Source organism: Acanthopagrus latus, chromosome 22 (assembly GCF_904848185.1).
Source record: "Acanthopagrus latus isolate v.2019 chromosome 22, fAcaLat1.1, whole genome shotgun sequence".
In the NCBI taxonomy this organism is placed as follows: domain Eukaryota; kingdom Metazoa; phylum Chordata; class Actinopteri; order Spariformes; family Sparidae; genus Acanthopagrus; species Acanthopagrus latus.
Window position 1 is genome coordinate 6617809 of NC_051060.1, and position 22066 is coordinate 6639874.

General features: G+C 40.2%; 1 protein-coding gene across 3 annotated transcripts; it reads right to left on the reverse strand.

Annotated features, from left to right (window-relative positions):
• Positions 1-1318: 1318 nt before the first annotated feature.
• On the reverse strand, positions 1319-21611 carry zfand3 (zinc finger, AN1-type domain 3). Of its 3 annotated transcripts, XM_037086292.1 has the most exons (8): positions 21077-21611; positions 19247-19532; positions 16873-16994; positions 12009-12049; positions 7948-8139; positions 5773-5838; positions 5512-5682; positions 1319-4131 (listed from the first exon to the last, which is right to left on the reverse strand). In XM_037086292.1, exons 4-8 carry the CDS (start codon positions 12034-12036, stop codon positions 3977-3979), a joined length of 612 nt encoding a protein of 203 aa, XP_036942187.1. In that variant the 5' UTR covers positions 12037-12049; positions 16873-16994; positions 19247-19532; positions 21077-21611; the 3' UTR covers positions 1319-3976. The 3 variants fall into 3 exon arrangements, with proteins under 3 accessions (XP_036942187.1, XP_036942186.1, XP_036942185.1); XM_037086291.1 differs by lacking the exon at positions 19247-19532 and having other exon boundaries at positions 21077-21610; XM_037086290.1 differs by lacking the exons at positions 16873-16994; positions 19247-19532 and having other exon boundaries at positions 21077-21609.
• Positions 21612-22066: the final 455 nt, after the last annotated feature.

Consider the following 22066-nt stretch of genomic DNA (forward strand, 5'->3'; position numbering starts at 1 on the left):
TGTTTTTGACTAGGTAGTAGAATAAAATAAAACAAAACACTAATAAAACAAAACAAAAATGGTGCTTTTTAAATCCACTATATTTATTTTGAGATATTTACTATGGTTAGCTATTCAGATTGAGGTTTTACATTGACAACGGTGGCAAAAAGCAGGTAAAGTAAAAATATAGAAGCACTAGCAAGAAAAGTAAGAAATATAAAAGTCGTTATTCTGCCAAATGTCCAACTTCTTTCATTGTTGGGTTTTGTTAGGATTACTGATGCATCAAAGTGTTCATGCAAATTCAGTGTTCGCAGCTAGTGAAGTTGGGGTTGGATTCAATTTATTAACATATATTTTACTGAGTATGAGTAACTTCCCATGTCCTTTCTTACGACAATATATTGTTATCCTTTGATTACATTTTGTATTCTTAATCTTCATCTGGAAAGTTATGAATACCTTGTGTAAAAGTTGTAAATGAATATTTAAATACTGGACCTCTACTTAAAATGGAGTGTTTCTATAGTGCCGCTCTGCTTCCTTTATGGAAGTAAAGGATCTAAATGGTTCGTTACCCCTTTCCTCATCCACTGTTGAGCATCTTGTTCTTGATCATGGATACTGGAGTTGCCAGAACAATCGGCTCAAGGTCCACTGCTTCGTTTGCTCTTGAGCTTTTCGATGACATTACATGGCCTTCATGAACACATCCTATTTCCAAACACAGGAATGAATCTACTTACAGAAAGGCCATTACTGTCCTCACGGATACTACGACAATGAATCCATGGATGTTTATAATAAAGATGTTTCTTGGTATTGATATATTGATCAGTTTATGGCAAAGCTCGTTAGAAGCTGCAGTGCCTTTACTAACCTTTCTTTAGTTTTATACTTAAACAGGAGGATCTTGCTGAAAAAATTATCATGCAAATCGGGATCAAGCTCTAAACTGAACTCTCATTCTAAGTAATGTTAGAATGATCACCAGTATGACAGGCCAGTAAATCTACACCTTATTACGCAGATCTTTTTCATCTTGCACCCAGTCAGACAGATACATGAGATATCATACAACACATCATAAATTATCTTTTAATATCAAAGTATAATCAACTGTAACAAAACACGGCAGGAAAAACAAAAACTGTGGAGATCAAGATCATGACCTACATGCGTTTCAACTCTGCTTGACATCTCAAAGAATAATAACCGACTGGAAATTCTGGGCTTCTGTTCATGGTTTATTTTCAGAGAGAACCCCCCACCCCCACCCCTTTCCAAACAAATGTTAAAATATATTGGAAAAGAAACACAGATTAACACGCACACCACATCCTCTAATCCAGTTTATTTTCCTCAGCAGAAAATGGAACACGATAAAATTAAAGGAGAAAATAGGACAGAATTATGTTCTTGCTTTTTTTTTTTTTATACATTTAACTAAATATGCCACTCTATGCTAGGGTGTAAGTAACTCAAACTGATATAAGGTTAAATAATTTTTTTTTCTCTAAAAGGTACAGAAAGATATTCCATTTCTTCCATTTCTCATTAGCACTCAAACAAAAAAGGAACAAGTTTTTTCAAAATATCAAAATAAGAAACCAGCCAAGCTCCCTTTGTCCTTCGCTGCTCTCACTGGAAAAGACGAGTGGGATGGGGAGAGGTGATGGAGAGAAGAAACAATAACTTGTGCATGAGGATTAGCATAGTTAAGTGGTGTCTGGTTACAAGGGCTCTCCACCTGAATCAACTTTTCCCATGATGATTTGCAAAAAGAAAAAAAAAAAGAGGACGCTTTATGATTTTCCTGCCATACAAGGAAATCCACTGCTCCACGTTTCTTGAAAAACAGTAACATACAGTTCAACATCAAATTGCACTTCCTGTGATGCTGCAAAGTACATTTTATGGAGATTCCGTACCTGTATTTATCAAACAAATCACAACTCATATGTTTAATGCACCTGCAGAGTGTGCTGAATGCCAAACAAAATGTTCTTTTTTTGTTTTGTTTTTTTAATTGAAGGGGAAAAAAAAGCTCTGCAACGTAACAAACAAACTAAAAAGTTGATTTGGGTAGAACACCCCTTTAAGGACAGGGAGGAAGGGAGGTGTATAACTGAACAATATGCACAGCACAAAGTCCAAGCAGTCAGACTGTGTACGCTGATCGAGAGCAGGGTCGGGGAAGAACAATGACAAAAAACAAAGAAAACGTATGCGGAAAGGGGAAACCACTCAATTTAAGAATTCACATGTTATTTCTGCAGCCAAAACCAGCTGAGGCATCATCTGAACACTGCGGACAGTTTGAATCTGTGATGTCACGAGATAAGGGACGACCTTCACCTCTTTAGGTTACAGTTTATCGTACCCCTACATAAACCTGATCAAACTTAACTGGCCAGTTAAGAGTCCAGCTGTACTGAAAACTTTACATGAGGATGGTTTTCTCTTCGCCACAGGTGCAGAACATCTCCAGGTTAACCAGATTTTGGTTAAATTTCTCAGCCTTGAATCCAATTTTCACTCCGACCGTGTATCAATGTGACATCACTGATTCAAACTCTCTTGGATTTAGTGACAGCTCGTTAGCAGAAATGATGATCAATGTAAGAGAAAAAAGAAGAAAGAAATTAAAACATTTCAAGAATATCCCCGATCTGAAAATTAAATGATACCTAATTCTACCCACAAAACGCAAAAATAAGAAATAAATTATATTATAAGGGTAGTAAGTAATTTATGTATTCAGTTTAGTCTATAGAGACACTCAGTGATAAACTTCAGGTACTTTTTATAAATGAATACATGTTGTTTTGGCGAAGAACTCCTCTTTTGAATACAAAAATTCAGTCGTTTTCCCCTTTATGTAAAACAACAGTACTACTCAGTATATTGAAAAAAGGGGAGGGAAAGAGGGAGAAGAGGATCTGCTACACAGAGGATTTATCCAAGTGACTCTTGTCCATTAGTGTGGTTTTTATTATTTTTTTTTATATTTATTTGTATTTTTCATTTTGTCAACAGTCCATGTGAGCAGAGGCAGGGATTGGCTGTATTGTCCTCCACGACACCGTGGTTAAGCAGTAAAAACAGAGCTAATCACCATGACGGCCACACGGAAAAATGGGGGGAAAAAAAAGAATCAAACCATGACAGCATCCTTGTACTGCCTCACATTACCACACTCAAACCTGCACAAATACGCTGTTGCAGGTACCATGCACGAGCAAGACGCGGATAGTGATGCTGCACATGGACCTAAATGTTGGTGGAAGAAAAGAAGAAGAAGAAGAAGAGGAAGGTGGGGTTACAGGTTTGATACTCCAACCCCTTGATGACGACCTGAGGAGTGGTCGTGGGACAGAGCTAGACCCCTCACCCGCGACCAAGAAAATGGAAAATAAAAAAAAAAATAAACAAAAGACCTTGTCGAATGGCAATCCGAACGGATCAGTTCAGCCGAACGCTACAACAGTTCATCTTCCGTAACTTCCTACACTGAAATAAAAGGAGCGTGAGCAGAGAGGAGGAAACCGTGGCGAGAAACAGTGGAGCTGTGTGCGATGTACGACAGACTGGATTCGTCTCTGCGGCGTCCTTCCTCTGGCGACTGGGGGTTTGGGTTAAGGCTGTGTGTGTGAACATGCGATACTGAACGTGGCTCCGCAGAACAACCACCAGGCCCCCTGTCGGTCCCCGAGCGGCCTCGTCCAGTCCAAACAGACGCTCCACGCAGGAAATCAGGACATCAACAGGGTGGCGTTAAGCTCAGATCCAGAATTGCCGGGTCAGATGCAGGATGTTACGACCGTGCTGCCTCCCCCCCCTCCTCTTCTTCCCTCCCCCCTCCCTCCCTCCCCCTCCCACCCATCACCCCATTTGTCATTCCTCCTTGCTCTCCTTCCATCTCCTCCTCCTCCTCCTCCTTTTTGTAAGCGCCTCATCTCTAACTGGATGGCTGGTCACGCGTTGTGGCCAATCAGGAGCACTCCTCCCCGATGCGTTGGCACGAGCGGCCCACCTTGCGGTCCAGCTTCACCATCTTGAGGACGGCCTCCTCACGCCCGCGGCCCAGATGGTCGAACAGACAGTCGTGTTGCTCGGGTAGACGATGGAGCATGCAGAATACATAGCCTGAGAGGGAAGGAGAAAACAGAATGGTGAGGGAGGAAGTGACCCCAATAAACTGTTATTCCTGTTTTGCACAGAAGAAATCATCATGTGCTAGACAGCTTAACTGGCTTCATTCAAAAGCACTTTGCCACAGTGAACCAATCCCAGGGGTCGACCAATATTTCAGGGCCAATACCGAAACTGATTATTAGTGATGAAGGAGAACGATAAAAGTACAGTTGTTCGGAACAGTTGAGAGTTTCTCAATTTTTCCCTTTCACTAAACAAGTGACTTTACAGATTTTGATTATTCAGTGTTTATAGGCTATTAATTGTGACATGTTGCCAATCAGATATTGTTGTGGGCGGGACATTGTTTGAGAGGATACTGCATCAGAGCTTAGTAGCACATGTTTTAATGACTTACTTTTATCAGCAAACAGTAAAATCAACAAACCCTGCCTCGTGCATCATGTTTTGATACCCAACACACATTCAAAGGCAAAATTTTAAAGACTTCAGCTAACAGATGAAAAAGCAGCATTTTGAGGGTTTAAATTCTTCCTAATTTAAAATCTCAGCCTGTTTAACTCATGTTTACAAAAAACACATGTAAACAAACATTAAAAAGCATTATAAAACATTAATAACTTGGTCAGTGTTAATAAGCTTAGATGTTTTAGGAGATGAACATCTTGTGCTTTTATTTTGATGGGAAGAGACCCCTTTTCCTTTTTAGAATTGGGTTAAGGAATCTGCCTTTATAGAAAAAAAGAAGAGTTTAGCAAATAGAAAAGGGGTATTTTCCAAAACAGGTTTAGGTTGGCCTGTCTATTCAGTAAAAACACGTCTATATATTTAAACTGGTGCTAAATGACAAGAGAAAATGAAAGCATGTTTGGTACTCATTAGTGCTCATCGTGCTTAAAATGTAGAGAACCTAAAACAACCAGGAAACACTGAGCCACAGCGCACTAAATAGTGGGAGTTGGGCAGGGCTTAGTTTTGGTTTGTCTAGTTTGGAACAGGAACATGAAAATGAATCAATTGGTGGACTTCTGCCAGCAAATGAACAGGAAGCTCTGGGTGCAGTCAACAAAAAGTGAAGTTTGACATTCGTCTGCTTACACTGCCAACAATTTAATGATGCAAATCTGGTTGAAAATTAACCAAGTTTTACTTTTAAAGTAAGAATAATCGCTGCAGCTGACCCACCCGCTTTAGAGAGGTGGTTTATGTAATTTAGCTTTTCAGGTCAAACTAAAAAAACTACAGCTGCTGATTTTGTTGCCTGACACATTTTCAACCACAGCTGGGGCAAAACAGTGAGGGAAATTAAAAGCAGTGGTGTGTAGGTGGAAGTAAGCAAAGCGTTTAATGTTGACACATGATGGTACTGACCGCAGCGGCAGGAGCCCAGTTCCTGCTGCACCAGCTCTAGTTTGGTTTGGCAGCGATAGCAACGCCGGCGGTTCTTCTGCTTGGGCGTCCCACGGGCCTCCTCGCTGCCCCCCTCCTTCTCCTCCGTCCGTGGCCGTTTCTCTGGCGTCGCCTCGCTCTCCGAGCCCGACGCTGAAAACCAAAGGCATAGATTTATGAGTTGGCGCTCCAAGTGGGGCAGGTCGTACAGAGCGACTGGCAGGAAGAAGAGGCTGACTGTACCTGATTCTCGTGGACGTTTTGTGGGTGTGCAGAGTGTGCCTTGGGCTGTTTCTGTGGACGACATGCCTGCAGATGGAAAATAAAGAGATGTGTGAGACAAGGTGTGAAACGAGAGACGAGTCCCATGAACATGTTACATAAAACTGTAAACTGTAAAAGTGTATAACGCCTGAAGACAGGTGACTTAATTAACTGCAATGTCACACACTATATATCACAATGAATCTTATATTTCTGACGTTACTGAGTAATATTTCAAGGGTGCTTCAAGTCCTTCAGCTAAAGCTGGAATGATTGGTAAATTAATCGATTTGATTGAAAGAAAGTGACTCACCAAGGACTCTGAAAATAAATTAATGGTTTCAATTAATTTCTCTCAAACATTTGCTGGTTTCTGCTTCGTAAATGTTAGAATTTGCTTCCTTTGTCACTTTATACAGTTGGGTTTTAGACTGTTGGTTGATCAAAAGAAACTTTGGGCTCTGGGAAAGTGTTATGAGCATTTTCACAACATGACACTTTTTTGCCGTGTTAAGCTAAACTAGTGTTGTCTTAATTCTCAAAATATCAATAACATTGATTCTGGATATTTAAAACAATGTCAAAGCTCATTTTTTTCCACGTTCCTACCCGACAATGTATGACACATGCTGCAAAGTCCCACCTTCTCTAGAAATACTTAAGTTTTTCTCTCAAAGTTAGCAATCTCACCAGACTAAACAATTCGGAGATTTCTTTTACAAAATAATCAGCAGATTAATGGATATTAAAAATAATCGTTGCAACCTGTTTATAGCTCCAGAATCAAAGCCAAATATGTGTTCTACTCAGCAACAGATATCAATCAACACTTACTATAAATGATTATTTACTCTTGTTCAATTATCCTCTCCAAACGCAGTTCAATCTTTTCAAAAGCCCCATAAAATGACAGAATCAACACCTGAAAATAAACAAATTCTCCTTCTCAAGAGGCTTGTTTCACTTGCTTTAAGAAAGCTAATATTAGAACTCAAAAATAGACTGAATAATAATGACTTTATGAGCTGCTCTGCTGTACTGGGCATTCAGATTTGACATGCTAGATGCGTTCACTGACAAATGTAAGCTCTCGACTGTCTATTGTATCTCTCACAGTGTATGTGTCGTCTAGTTGTACAATGTGTCTTTGTCACTTTGTACTGGAGGATTACTATTGTTGTGGCCCCGAGTCAAAAATTCACACAGACTGAATCCCGAATCCTGTAATTCTACCACAGCACAGATCTGAAGACAGAGCAGGCTGAACAGAAACGTCTGTGGTCCACAACTGGTCCAACCTTTAAGATACCATACTAACCATTTAGCTGTGATTGAGTAAGTAAAGATATTGTGTTGAAATATTACTTTGGTAAAAGTAAGTACAAGTCTTTAAGTACCTGATATGCTTGAGTAAAATGTACATTTGCATTCCACCACTGGGATTAAGGTTGTTATGATGACAGAATTTTAAACTTTGATATTGTTCTAGTATTAAAAATTGATGCAATATCTCAGATGTGCAGGTTGTTTTCTATAGCTTCCATAGCTTCTCACCCATTCTAACCATTTGGAGAGATCGTACTGTATTGAACACCGTAAGAGTACTGTATTTTTGCCAACCTTACACATATCTATTCAGAACACAGCTGGCGGAGCCTAAAGCTCAGCCGTTACTGGAAGAATTGCAACATGAGAACATTTCCTGAGTTCTGGAATATACTACACATGAATCATACCACAAGGAACATATAGTTGGTTGAGAAACAGTGAAAAAAAATGTATACTGATGCTTCTTTATGACCTACAACAGTAAATGAGATCATAGCAAGAAGATGTGTCATACAATTAAAACCAACAGGAGTCTGAGGAAAGAACCTGCTCAGTGGCATGACACAATAGCAAATTTTATTCTTGTCATATTTTGTCCAAAGGGGCCACAAAAACTGACAAAAACTTGAAGTGAAATGATGCTTTCTTGATGCCAATAGGTTCTGGCACCAACAAGCCTGTGACTGTTTGTCCTGTTTGTCCTGCTCTGTCTCAATCTGTACTTCCCCGCTGCATTTAAAGACATAAAGAACAGACAGTCCATTCTTCATCAACAGTTTTTTTTTTTGTTTTCCGATGCAAGTGTCGCTGGTTGCCCCGTCTTACCTTCCCTTGTGCTGGGAAACGTGGGCGAGGGCTCTTCGGTTGACGGCTGCTCGGAGCTTGAGGGCGGCGACGACAATAGGGATTGGCTACTGCTACTGCTCGTCTCGCTACTGAAAACTGGTGATTGGCTACTCCCAGTGCTTTGGATAGGCTTGGAGGTGCAGTCCTCCCCTGGCTGCTTCTTCTGAATGTCTGTGGTCAAGGACAGCGAGTAGGCAAGCAGAGAGAAATGTATATATAGGACAGGCAGAGAGACAGATACAGACAGACGGAGGAAGAGAAGAAATGACAGACGACACAGAGATGGTCAAAAATGTGGTCTTGTGCGCCTGGTTGTGGTGTGTTGTCACGAAATACAGCTGCACAACACGAGCCTCTGTAATAAGTCTGTAATCCCAAATGATATGTAGCAGGTCCAAGTGTGGAAAATACAGATTTGGAGCCACCAGGCAACATGACATAATTTACACAAAAACATCTGTCTCTTCAATTGAAAAGATGTCTCAGATATTTTGTTGGACAATGATTGACGAAGTCATACTGACTGTTTGTTGTGAGTGTTTCTTACTTTTAGACTGGTCATCTAATTCTGAAAAAAAAACGTCATGAAAAATGTATTGTCGAATATCCCCAATTATAAAAAATGAAAAAACACAGTGAACCTTGCAAGACATTTAGATTTTTTATATCTTTATACCAAAATGTGTTTTTTTGGTGGTCAGTGTGATGCCCACAGTTGAACAGCACTATCATGCATTACACCTGCTGTCTCTGCACTTCCTTTAAAATGGTGGAATTCCTTGTCTGTGAAATTAGTACACAGTTGGTGTCTGGTAACTTTTAGCAGCTTTAAGCAACATTATGTCACATGTCAGTGCAGCTGCAACAGCTTAGAAACTCCTCCTTGAAGAACCAACCAGTTGAAAAATAGCTGCTTTAAAGCAATCAACAAACATTTTTCGTCAGTCATCTGAATCAAAATACCAAGAGCAAACATGGACATTATGTAATAGTTTGCATTAGAGAACCTACTGCATAATCATTTGAGTAGTTTTGTAACAAATGTGCCATAAACTCCCTGAGTCTAGCTTGCCATCTTAGTCTGATGGCGGTGAACTGAATATCTTTGGACTGGAACTGCCTTGTAAATTGTGATAGGAAGATTTCATCACTTTCAATAAAGGCAAGTCCCAAGTTGTAGATGTTTAAGTCCTCTATGGGCAAATACTGAGAACCCTTTATTATTATGTCCCAACAGACATGAAGTCTTTAATAACTATAATTTGGAAAAATTCAATATCTTACAAAACCAAATGAACATAGTCTGATAGTCATAACTCATGCTATGGTATAAATTAAAAAATAGTTATTGCTGCAACCCTACTTGCAGTATATGAATATTGGCAACATCTGCAGTAAAATATCGGTTAAGTTGCTGACATTTGTACAGGAATCTGCAGGGAAGTAGCAGGATCCTGTTTCTAAAAAAAAAAAAACCTCTCGAATCGGTGCAATAACTCTCCGATTCCAATTCCAGCATTTTTTTGGCAGCATTGGAGGCATCTCAGATGTTGGTATCAGAATAAGCCTGCGTCCCAGCATTAAACACACCAAATTCAGGAGTTTTTACAACACCCCCTGCTATCAACTACCACATGACTACAAGTCAACTTTGCCAACTGAAACTTGATTTGTAAGAGAAAGACATGATCACCTTGGTCGACTGAGCCGCACTTCAGACCTCTCTGACAATCTGGGACGATATCGATCCATGACAGTATTGTCTTTACTCTTTCCCCTCCAGGGAGGGTGAGGAAGGTCAGCCTACATTTGAGTTTCTCCTCCACATGTGGACTAACCCACTTCTGCTCAGCCTCTATACTCATGTGTATTGAGTCTATTCTGAGCCCTACTGCTGTCTGTGATGCTAGACTCAAAGCCGGGCCCTTAGGTCCTCGCTGTCTGCCATACTCACTGGTTGCCATGGCCACCGACAGGGCTGCAGTGCACCTTCAACCCATCCTCCAAAACCAGACTGGAGGAGCCATTGAGAAAACTCAATGCATAGCTTGACATTTTCAAACTTTAATTGGGCATTTTTCTCTGTCAGACACTTGCCACACTGTGGAGAGCCAAGCGTCCTACATTTGAGGGGAGAAAGCTGAATAAGGAAACCAGACAAGGAAGATTCTTCTGATTTTGCTATTAAAAGACAAATTTATCTCTCAGAATCCACTTTTAATCCAGGCAATAACATTTTAATGTAACCAGTATTTTCTTCAAAATGGTGGACACATCATTTCTGATGTAAGACTCTCTCACATGTCCTTTTATTTTTCTAGAGGGATTTGTTAGCATTAGCCGTTTTTAGACAGCCGCCAATTTGCCCATCCTTTTGGCGGCTCGGTCCGCGGTTTTAGACAGAGGCCAGCAAATTGGGGGTCTGTTTTGGTCCGCCGATTTACTGCCTTGGAGAGTACACTTATTTCCGCCTTGCCTGCTATCTTAAAACAAGGTGTAAATGTGCCGGCCCCTGCGTGAAATAGGTGGAGGTGTCGATGACATTCACTTTTGTGCGACACACAGCCGGGAAGTTTTAAAACCAGGAAACAGCTGATCACAGCAGTCAGTCCATCACTTCATTCGCTGACATTAAGATGAGCAACTGGACAGCTGCTGAGATCCGGGAGATGGTAGTGTCTCCTCGGTCTCTGTAGCTGTTTGGTTGTGTCCCCTTGTTGTTGTAGCGGCAAGCTAGGAACAGTCGGTACTTTCAAATTAAAGCCCCCCACTAGGAACCCAATTCTAAACTCCAATGGGGTGCAATGTAAAGCTTTTATTTTGAAGACAAATTCGTTGTCACTGGTCACGGCCCAACTTCAAGCGTCACGTCACGTCACATGTTTACCCCAACCTCAGAGGCGGCTTTTGGAAAAGGAGGAATATTACGCCTCTGATTTAGAAAGACAGGCCGGAACATTGCCGCCCTTACCTTAGAACCAACGTGCCACCTTTTCTATCTAAAAAGGGCTATTGTTAGCATTGCTAACTGCAATCAGCTGGCACACCTTGCCTACAGCTTCAGCTATACTTGTCTGTGGGAACAGCTCTTTATTAAAGAAAGATAGGCGAACCCTAAGAGTCAGTGAAATTTGCGACAGTGAAGTTTCTTTTCTGTAGGTCGCTTTTAAGGTGTTGTTCTTCACGTTTTCTTAGCTTAGCTTCCTCAGTATTGTTAGCTGGCTAACTTTCTTTCAAACTTCTGAGGCTTGGCACAGCCAAGTTGAGGACATGTGGTGTGGAGAACAAGACGGTTTTAAACCTATCAAGGGAATGTATGCCTGTGGTAACATGAGCGTTTACTCTGCTGCGTGTGACAGTTGGAGGTTGCCATCAGAGCGACAGTCCAAACCACTAGTGACTACATTGGTGAGCTAATGAGGAGCTGCCAGGCCAGATAAGATGTGTAATCCCTCCAGTGAGTTCTGGGTCTGTCCCAGGGGCTTCTCCCAGTATGGCGTGCCTGGGAAACCTCCTAATCAGATGCCTGAACCACCTTAACTGGCTTCTTTCAGCACAAAGTACAGCAGCTCTAATCCGAGTTGCTCAATCTATCTCATTCTTTCGGTCACTCCCCAAGACACAGGCGGCATTAGCTCAGTCTGCAGGGAACCCCTGCCTCCTCTCTAGCACCACTAACAGGGCCGCCCCCTTTGCTCTGACACTGAAGCATGTGTAATTGCCCCATTTGTGCATGTGTGTGCATTTTAAGCCTTTGTATGTACAGAAAAAAATAATAGGGTGAATGAACCGAATTTCTAGTATGTCTTCTTCTGCTTCTTGGATCAACTGGTATATCAAAATCTTCCTTGCTGTTCCAAGCTAGCAGGTGATTATCTCTGACCCTTGTACAATTATTTCATGACAACGCTACTACTACTTCTGCCCATGTATTTTGCTCTGAACTCTTCAATATGAGATGCTTATAAAGATGTCATGCAGATAAAGAAAAAAAAGAATCTGTAATTCCATATTATGATGTACTTTGAGAAAAGACTTACCAGCAAAACATTTGGAGCAGAGATTCATGGTTTTACTGGAGCTGAGGAGACAGGAGAGAAAAGGAATGTCAATAACCTTCTCAGACGTCAAAGTTTCACCTACAATAAGTTTTCAACCATTTCCACAACACTTATACACAAACTTTAGGTTGTAAATTTTCATTACAAGACAATAACATCGCATGAAAAATCAAACAAAAATCAAAACACTGAATATTAGTCTAAATTGTAAACTGTACAGGAATGATAGACATGTGAAATTATCTGCTCCACGTGATTTCGAATGATCACACTGTAAAATACAACTTCTGTTTCCCAACAAATTTTATAAAGCTCTTGACAGATACTGGATTGTTGGCACAGATGCTGATACTGATAAGAGGATGGCAAAAAATTCTGTTCTGATCTATACATCGACCGATCTTCTTATATACATCAAATACAAGCATTTTTTGCAACAATCCCTAAAATATAGTTATCAAACATTTGTGACAAAGATACATAGGTAATAGAGGCAGGATATTTTACAGGTTAACAACAAACTTTATCATCCAAAATGACATCACTGCACCGAAACAGAAAGTTCACCGGGAATTTTATAATTATGGTCCACTCCAAGCATTTCTTTCTGCATTATCCTCTGTAAAAAGATATAGAAACAGTGTGCACATGCGTAGATACCATATCAGCCGACATCAGCATTGACAGATGCCATGCTTAAGTAACGTCCTGCCTCCGTAACCAACACAAGTAGGACTTCACCCCTTATTCAGTATCTCAAATGACAAATTATATCACATCCTGAGCGTCAACCATAACACCTTTCATAATCGCTCCTAATGTTTCATCTCAGCCTCCCAGCCCTGATTTTGTGCGTCAGTCTGGCGGCCTTTGTGTCCATTCAAGGCGGGATGACAGGAAATCACAGAGGATGGGGAGGCAAAAGGCTGCTATGGGGACACTAAAAATCACTTATGGCGGCAACAAAACAATGTAATAAATCAGATTATTTCACTGTTTTACCATTATTGATTAAAGTCCTTTCCACAGAGTAATTGTTTCAGCACTACTGGTCTCATACAAGCAGAGAGACAAAAATCTCTTCTGATGTACAAATAAACCCCATCTCCTGTTACCGGTGTAGATTACTGTGGAGCCGTCTGCAGTCAAACAAGGAGACGTTAGGCTAATGTCAAACTATGCTGTGTTCAGTTCCATTGGGTATCCTGACGTTAGTCAGGTGAAGTTGTGTAGTCCGCAAAACATTTCCGGTGCTTCACAACAAAACAGGGTTGCAGCATTCATGAAAACAACTGAAGTTTAATACAAAACCTGAAATGGCTGCATAAAGCTCATCAAGCACCATCCCAGTCGCAAGAAGCCCAGAGATACCAAATTGATTTGAAGGAGATTTTTAAGCTACATTTTCGCTGTAGAGGGTGTGCAAGATTGACTGTGCCTCAATTCTCTGATTCCATCACCTTAAATCTGAAGATTTTCTGGTTTATTTCCTCCTCAATGACAGTAAACTGAAGATCTTTGAGATGTGGACAAAAACAAGAAATTTGCGGATGTCATCTTGGTCTTTGGGAAACACTGATTTTTGTTTCAATTTTCCTCCACTTTATGGACCAAACACCGCATAGAAATATCAACAGATTAAATGAAGAACAACAGGAGTTGTCGTTACCTACAGGTACAGCTTAGGCAAGTTAAGAGTTTAGCCCAACAAGTACAAGTATGAGGTGTCCTAAAATGGCCACCATACACTTGAGGTTTAGCAACACTATACTCAAGATGCTATTAGCTGCCTTTAGGGCGAGGAGCTGGATGCTCAATTTCTAGGACAATAAAACAATCATTTCAATCATTAAACTGTGATTTATTTTCTTAATATTGTGGGGTTTTTTTTTTTTTTTGTTTTTTTTTTAATAAACCTACAGTGTCAGATGACAGTTTTCTTGCTGTTCATTTCTTTCCTTCCCCTTCTGGACTGCTCTTTAATATTCATACCACCACACAATGTAGCCATTTCTGTCAGCTGTGAGGCCTGTCAATGGTACAGAGGCTGGAAGTCTGTAGGGTATTCAGATCATTGTTCCTACAGGAGCTTTGTGACTAATGCAGCAATGCAGACTCTATGGCCTCCACCAAGGAGGTGATGTGTTTCACCTGTTACAGTTACTGCACCCGTGTCTCACCAAGATATCTCATCAGCTATAAATGGATTCCTAAGGAACTGGGAGAAAAAGAAAAAAAACAGGCCTTGGGCAAAGTAACAATTGATAAGAATTTGGTGGTGACCTCGATCTGTCATAATCATATTTTTGCTATAATTATACTGTTGGAGATACAGACTAACATCTACAAAGTTATTCACCCCATTTACAAAACAAAGTCCACTAAAACAACAATAACCATTGCCTTAAAAGTCGCCAGAAAGCAGACAATAAACTCTCAAATATAATGTCAACAAAAACTGTTGCTGCAGTTAATAATTCTGCTATAACTTTAAAGTGACACGTTGACTTCTGGAGCATTAAAGTGCTTGTGCTATGTAAGTGCACACACGTATTTTCTGGTTGCAAGCACAGTCGGTCAATGAAGGTGCATTGGCAGCTGTAGCCGTCGTTTCCAGTGACATACTCGAATGACATGCCTAGACCGAAGCTTTGTGGCTGGCATCTAATTCATGACGAGCAAATACTTTTCTACCGCTGCTGCCATACAGTAGCTTTTCTCAACACACGCTGCAGAGGCAAGCACCCATCTCCCTCAATTTGTGGCAATAAGTGCTAAACAGCTTCCCATCGCCAACATTTTCCTCTATCCAGGCCTAGCACCATTTGTTCGTAACTCCTCTCCCAAGTAAGGCTGTATGTTTCAAAGGTTTAATAAATTTTGCTTCCATTTGAGCCGAATTGCAGGGCTACCACACCGCACTCGCGTTTCTTGGCAGGAAATCGGGCTGCAACTGACGATTATTTCCTTCAGTTATGTCTCGTTTTGTCCACAACCCAAAGATATTCAGTTTAATGTCAGAGGAAAGAAACCTGGAAATATTCACCTCTACTTGTGATTTGAGTCAAGTTTCTAGTGGGAAAGGTCATTTTTGCATAATTTTCACTATAAATTAGGGTACATGGGTACCTCTGCATCACCATAACAATTCACTTAAAACAGTACATCGTGACACCTTCATCAAAAAATTGCAGCCCCTGTGGTGATGCAACAACCTTTTTCTGTCTCATTGTCTGATCAAGCACACTCTGATTGGTGACACATCATGAGTCATGACCTATTAACATTGAATAATCTAAATCTTTAAGGTAACTAGTGCCTAAAGTTATCGAATAAATGTAGTGGAGGGGAAGTATAAAGTGGCAGAAAATGGAAATACTAAAGCAGAGCATCTCAAAATTGCACTTAGGTACAGTAGTTCTGTCAATTGCACTTAGTTACATTCCAGTGCTGTTTATTCTAACTTGGTTTTTTATTCATTTTTAACAGGTACACTTTTAAGAACATGTGTGATTCCACGCATCTCCTTATTGAATGAACAGGCTTGTAAGCAAATGAGCATTTATATTATAAAAGCTGTTTAACAAGACACCACATGAGTCTTGTCCCTGAGCAAATAACGTAAAGATACAATTGTAGTTGTATTCCCTAACAGCTTTATTACTACTGTGTTGCAGTGCAAGACTCAGATGATATTGCATAACGCATCAGAAATAAAGAATACAATGAAGTAAATGTTATCAGTTGTGTCTCTTGTACCATGAAAGAGTGCAGAGAGTACAACTGTCTTAGTGCCTCTCAAGCCAAGCTGACGCTTCATCCCACGAACAAGCTGCATTAACTTACAATGTAGAGTGAATTCTGAGCTCGCTTTGAATACCAGAGTGATTCTGCAGTCTGTGATCACAAACTGTCAATGGAAGAGTTCCCTGATGGACGTTTTCTGTGACAACAGGAACAGACTGTGCACGACAGCTCACACTGGAATGTCTAACTGACATTTCAAGTTGTTTCATTTATTTGACTGTGCACAGAAACTCCTCTTTCTGCTCTTGTTTTTGTAGAGACGTACAGGTTTCTTTGTGCCCGAGCCTGCACCTTTCCATTAATTTTAAATTCATGCTGCCTCTAAGCATCAATTCATGTTGTAAAATGTAACTGAACAGCCAAATCCTCCTCATTTCCTTGGAAAATTGCAGATTTGTGGCCAATGAAAGTATTTGGAGAAGTTGAAGTTCAACCGAGTTCAGACATTTTCACTTTATCCTCATGAGGACACCCTCCTTCTGTCATTTTTCTGTGTTAAAGATTAGGATCTACTGGAAAATAGGGCTGCAACTAGCAAGTATTTTCATTAACGCTTAATGTTTCAATGATTGTCAAAACTAAATGATTAATATTTTAGTCAAAAAATTGTGTAAAATCACAATTTTCCAAAGCAGAAAGTGGCTCCTTCAAATTGGTTCATTTGTCCAACAACAGCCCCAAACCCAAAGACTAGGGGTGTGAACCTCTCCCTAATAAGATGATCCGATACGTGTCTAGATACATGGGCCATGATACAATCCGGGGACGATACTTTTTAATATGGAATGATTCGATGCAATTTGATTCCAATTGGGTGCGATACAACGCAATTCTTTGTTTCATGCAGACATTAATTTTCCATTACGAATTGGAATAAGCCAATTACATAAAAGTGGCATTGCTACCCGCAGTAGATTCACAACAGTAGACAGTAGTTCATAAAAGACCAGGGAATCCTATGCATTTTTTTTTTTTTTTTACTATTATGTATATCTTTATCTAAATCTGCCTATACCTCTGTCTGTAGAATACACACCTGTTGTCTTGTTTTGGATCTGAGGACCAACTATCCTGTTGTCTGGATCTCCATTAGCAGGGTCTCTTCTGAGCTGGATCTGTCTGAACTGGATGTCCCTGACTGTCTGTATCCTCTGCTTCCTAACAACAATCAGTGTATAAAATCACACCTATGATTTACAAATCAGACAAATGTTTACTGCTAGCAACTAACTCAGCAGTAGGATTAATTTAACAGTGTACACTGTGAGTTAACAGTGTGGTTCAATTCAGTCCATAATGTCTGTAGACAGTGACAGTTAACAGTGTGCAGTATTAACAGCAGTCACAGAACACAGCTAATGATAGCTCATATGTGTTCAAAATCCGACAGGCTATAAGTCCTTAGCAGAAACTCGCGCTATAGAGGCCTTGATTACCTTCAACACGCTGAGTTGTGACCAAAAAGGAAAAAGTCATCTTTGTGTGTTTGTCTTTCATGTTCTTGATGCTAGTAAAACTGGTGCTAGATTTACTAGCATCTTCATCCACTGCACACATTCCACCACGCAGTCTCACAAGGTATCGCTCCTACCATTGTACATAAACGCTGTTCTACAGAGCTTATAAACAGTCCGCATTTTGTGCAACTTTCCATTCTTCTTATAAAAAACTAAGTCTCTTCCAAATATTTGATCATAGATTTGAAGGTGAATTGAAAATCTTGCCAGAGCTGGCAGATATCTTGCTTAGCCAATTACATAAAAGTGGCATTGCTACCCGCAGTAGATTCACAACAGTAGACAGTAGTTCATAAAAGACCAGGGAATCCTATGCATTTTTTTTTTTTACTATTATGTATATCTTTATCTAAATCTGCCTATACCTCTGTCTGTAGAATGGCAGATATCATGCTTAGCAACGTTGCGCTAACATTACTGTGGTACACCTCGTGACAGACTCGCTCTGACCACTGAAATTTTACACGAGCTGTCAGGCCATCGAGGTCCACATATTGGTGCAGTCGTATCTTTATCTTTAAAATTAATTTCCGATTAATATCAGTGAATTGTTAAACAACTATCAAAGACTCTTTATTTACTCTTCAAAGAAAAGCAGCACATTTTAGAAGCATCATTAACTTTCTTTTTCCATCAATTAATTTACGTAAAAGGGACAATTATTCAAGAGACTGGCCTAGTCAATATACACTTGCAAAGCAAATCTCAATTTGATGCCATTTTTCATTAGTATGCCCGGTCTTTAATAAAGTTTAAAACAATAATAGAAAAGAAGAGAAATCTAAACTCAAACGGTATCAAAGTACCCCCCATCCACCAATATAGGTAATACTCCAACAAGAAGGCTTGAATATTTGATCAGGCCGACACTAAGTGCCACAACCAACTCAAACATCTTGTGGAGGTGTTTGAAAACACTGCAAGTTCATCAGATTGCTGCATGCAGAACAGAAGAAAACAAACACAGATAAGACAGCTGTGAAAACAAGCCATTAACCTTGAACCCTGCAAAAGGTCTCAACTATGGCTGCAAGTATTTCCCATAATTCTCCAATTCTTTCTTGTTACAGCTATATCCCCAGGTGCAACCTGGATCGATTTCTGTAAAACGGATCCATCATGTTGTCTGCCAATTATTTGGTTTATAAAATGTCAGAAAATGGTGAAACATTTGGATCAGTGTTTCCCAAAGCCCAACATGGCATCATTAAATGCGCCGTTTTCTCTACAACCCAAAAACTTTTACTGTCTTACTAGGTATGAGAAGTTTACTATTATAGAGAAGGAAAGAAACAAGAAAATATTTGCATCCAAGAAGCATGGAATTTTTGACTCTTATCAAAATAGTTGTTGATTATTTTAATAGTCGCCAACTAATCAATCAATCCTTGCAGTAATTCCGGCATGTATGTCAGCTGACATACAAGTAATATAGAACACAATTTTCAAAAGGCACATTTAATGTCATTTAAAACTGTGCCACCCTGATATTTTGTAGACTGGAGAGAACTGACAAGTTTATTTTACAACTGTAAAGTGCACTATTCAGCACATATCTTGTCATAGCCCTTTAATAATCCAACCGAATGCAGCCCTATCAAAACAGTTTATGATTTACTTTCTAACAAAACAAATATGACAATAGGATCATTTCACATGAAATATTAAAACGGTTAAATAAAGTATGAAAGACTGATGAAACTTCAGATTGTGTTGAGTAAATTCACATTCAAAAATGTTCCCAACCTTAAAAACAAAATGTTTACAATGAGCATTTTCCAAACTTCTGAGACTTTACTGTACATGAACCTTGAAATCTCAAGTGGATTTTCAAAGGAACGTTTTAGTTTTCAGGTTATCACTTCAATCAGGTAATATCACTGATTAACTCACCTTTGATCAAAGACGAAAAGCTAGTCAACAAAAGCCTTGGATTTAAAAACCTGTACACTTTACACTTGGCCTTTATATTATTTGAGGTTTTTGAATCTGAAAAGTAGGGCTGCCACTAATGATTATTTTCATTGCCGTTCGATCTGTCAATTCGTCTCTTGATTGAGTGATTAAAAGAAAAAAAAACCTTGGAAAACTGTGAAAAATGTTGATTAGTGTTTCCCAAAGCCAAGGGTGACGTCCTCAACTGTCTTGTTTTGTCCGCGACCCAAAGATATTCAGTTTACTGTCAGAGAGGAGCAAAGAAACCAGAAAGCATTACATTTAAGAAGCTGGAATCACAGAATCTTTAGCGTTTTTGTTTTGATCTGAATTCCTCAAACTGATTAATTAATCATTAAAAAGAGTTGGCAACTAGTCTGATAGTTGACGACTCATTGATTTATCACTGCAGCGCTACTGACAGGAATTAAAAATCATTCTGAAACCACCACATAATACCAGTCGCACTCTTTATCAGTCAGAACGTACCATTAAATCAAATGCATTGGTGATCAAACCACAAAAAAACACTGCACTGTAGTTTGGATTGACATGTGATGAATACTGCCAGGGTGAGGAGCTGCAATCCCTGCTCTCAGGGATCCCAAACACTGAATTCGACCCTTTCCCCTCATTCAAGATGTTCTGAAGAGGCCTTGAGTTTCAGTGACATGTGTGAGGAGCCTGCGTGGGACAGGACAGCCAGCAGCCCTCGGGCCAGGTGTTATTCTGAGCTGAAGCGGGGTACGAGCAGGCGGCAGGGCCATAAACAACAAACACAAAGCTGCAATTTGTGTCACCTGACATTGACAGGTGTGTTACTGGTCCCAGTTTGCCTACTGGGAACCACAAAATGAAGGCAAATGGGGGATGGGGCTTGAGGGAGGAGGAGCAGGAGTCGGTATCCAACTGATAAGTCATATGACAATATTCTGTAGTGATAGTATTTCCATACAGAAGGTGGTACAGGCTTACTGGTTGTAATGGGCATAACCGTAGAAGGTTGCAAGAATAGAATTAGAAATATTGCTGTAATGGAGGTGTTGCAGTGGTCAGTTGTAAGATGACAGCAGTCTTATGCGTGTTTTTTTTTTTTGTTTGTTTTTTTTTACTGGTGCTCTGGGCCAACTAAAGACAAGCAGACAGCCATGTTTAAAGTGTCGTTGTTACATCGATTAGAAAGGTTAAATGCAGTCATTTTTCCTCTGGGGTAACAGAGGAGAGACATCAGTGAATCACATCCGGTATGCAACACACATCCACCACTTGACAAGCCCGAATGTGTAAAAAAAAAAAAAAGAAAGAAAAAGAAAAAAAAGGTCTTTAACGACTCAAAAGCTGTTCTATCAATAGTCTTCGGCTTCAGGGTTCAGCCGAAGGGACGTGTTAGCCGTTAAACTGCTGGTTATCTTCGAAGGGATTCAAGAAGGAGAAAAAAAAGGGCAGGTTTAAAAGGAACCTGCTGGCAATAAATCATGTTCTCTCTCGGATACGTCATCTCCTGCTTCACAAATTGTCTGAAAACACGATACAGCACGAATAAAAAAATGACAGCCGGTGTTCGAGGCGACGAAAGTGGGGCTGAACGGTTAGGAAACAGCGGAAATGTAGCTAGTTTTCAGGCTAGGAGGTTTATTTATTAGCTAACTTCCCAACCCCCCACCCTCGGCCTGTACAACAGAACAACAACAATGGGTTTGGACTAGTTGAACCCGTTGAGCATATTTCATCCGGATTTACCTTTCGGTTCAAGGTAGCCGGTTTAATCTAGTTTATATTAACACTTACCCCCAAAATCCACAGGGACACCGGGGAGGTAGACTCGGAGGTTTGCTTCGTTCACTTGTGTCTCCCATGACTTCCAACAAAAACCGATATGGAAACGCGAGGCTGGGGATGAGTCCGGGGCCTGGTCGCTCAGTGAGAAAAAACGATCCAGCATTCACGTAAGACAAAAAGATAGACGTCCGTATGCGTTTTAAAGTCCACAAGTCGGCGAGAAATGGTGGGGGGGTCGGCCCGTTTCGGCCACGAAAGAAAATTCCTCCGCGGAGTCAAACAAAACGGCTCAGTTTGAGCTGGAATAATTGAACGGCACTCAAAGCAATCAGCTGGACGTTCGGACGTTACGACCGACAAACAAAAAGAGGGGGGCGTCCCGGTGTTTCACTCGACACCAAAAAGCGTCGAAAAATCGCCAGCTGCCCACCAGTGTAGACGAAATACACTTATGGCGAAGTTAAATACGTGGGAGGGTAAGCGAAAAGAGAAAATAAAGACATTGAGGAAGGCCTTCCCCTCTTATCAGTTCATGACCACCCCTATTCACACGTCGCTGGTACGAAGTATGCTGGGCCGGAAACGCGTCCATCAAACCAGAAATGTCAATATTGCCCAACGAAATGAAGGCAAAACAGAGCCACAAAGTGACATTTGAATGCACATTTAAACGGCCAAATCGCAATAAAACCATGAAGCACAAACCGTAATTGCGATATTTAGTTAAAATTAGTATAAATGCAGAAAGTGTAAGGATTTGGTTGGCTTTGATCACTGGCTTCACTGTAATCCGTTTTACCCGATTACAGCGATGACTTAACTCAGTAATACATTTGTAATTAAACGGAAATAGATTCGACTTGAAATAAATTGCCATCATACCATTATCAGTACTATCAAATATATGACGTATAAATATACTATACATTAAAATGTGCTCATTAAATGCACCTATTAACCTCCCTTTTGTCAGTTTCTGTGCATTGTCTAGTAGTGAGT

Coding starts and splice junctions, on each gene's coding strand:
- zfand3 (XM_037086290.1), bottom strand. CDS start 21,144: ATGGGAGACACAAGTGAACGAAGCAAACCTCCGAGTCTACCTCCCCGG. Junction 12,050..21,076: donor TGTCCCTGTGGATTTTGGGG/GTAAGTGTTAAT, acceptor CTGTCTCCTCAG/CTCCAGTAAAACCATGAATC. Junction 5,683..5,772: donor AAAACGTCCACGAGAATCAG/GTACAGTCAGCC, acceptor TTTGGTTTTCAG/CGTCGGGCTCGGAGAGCGAG.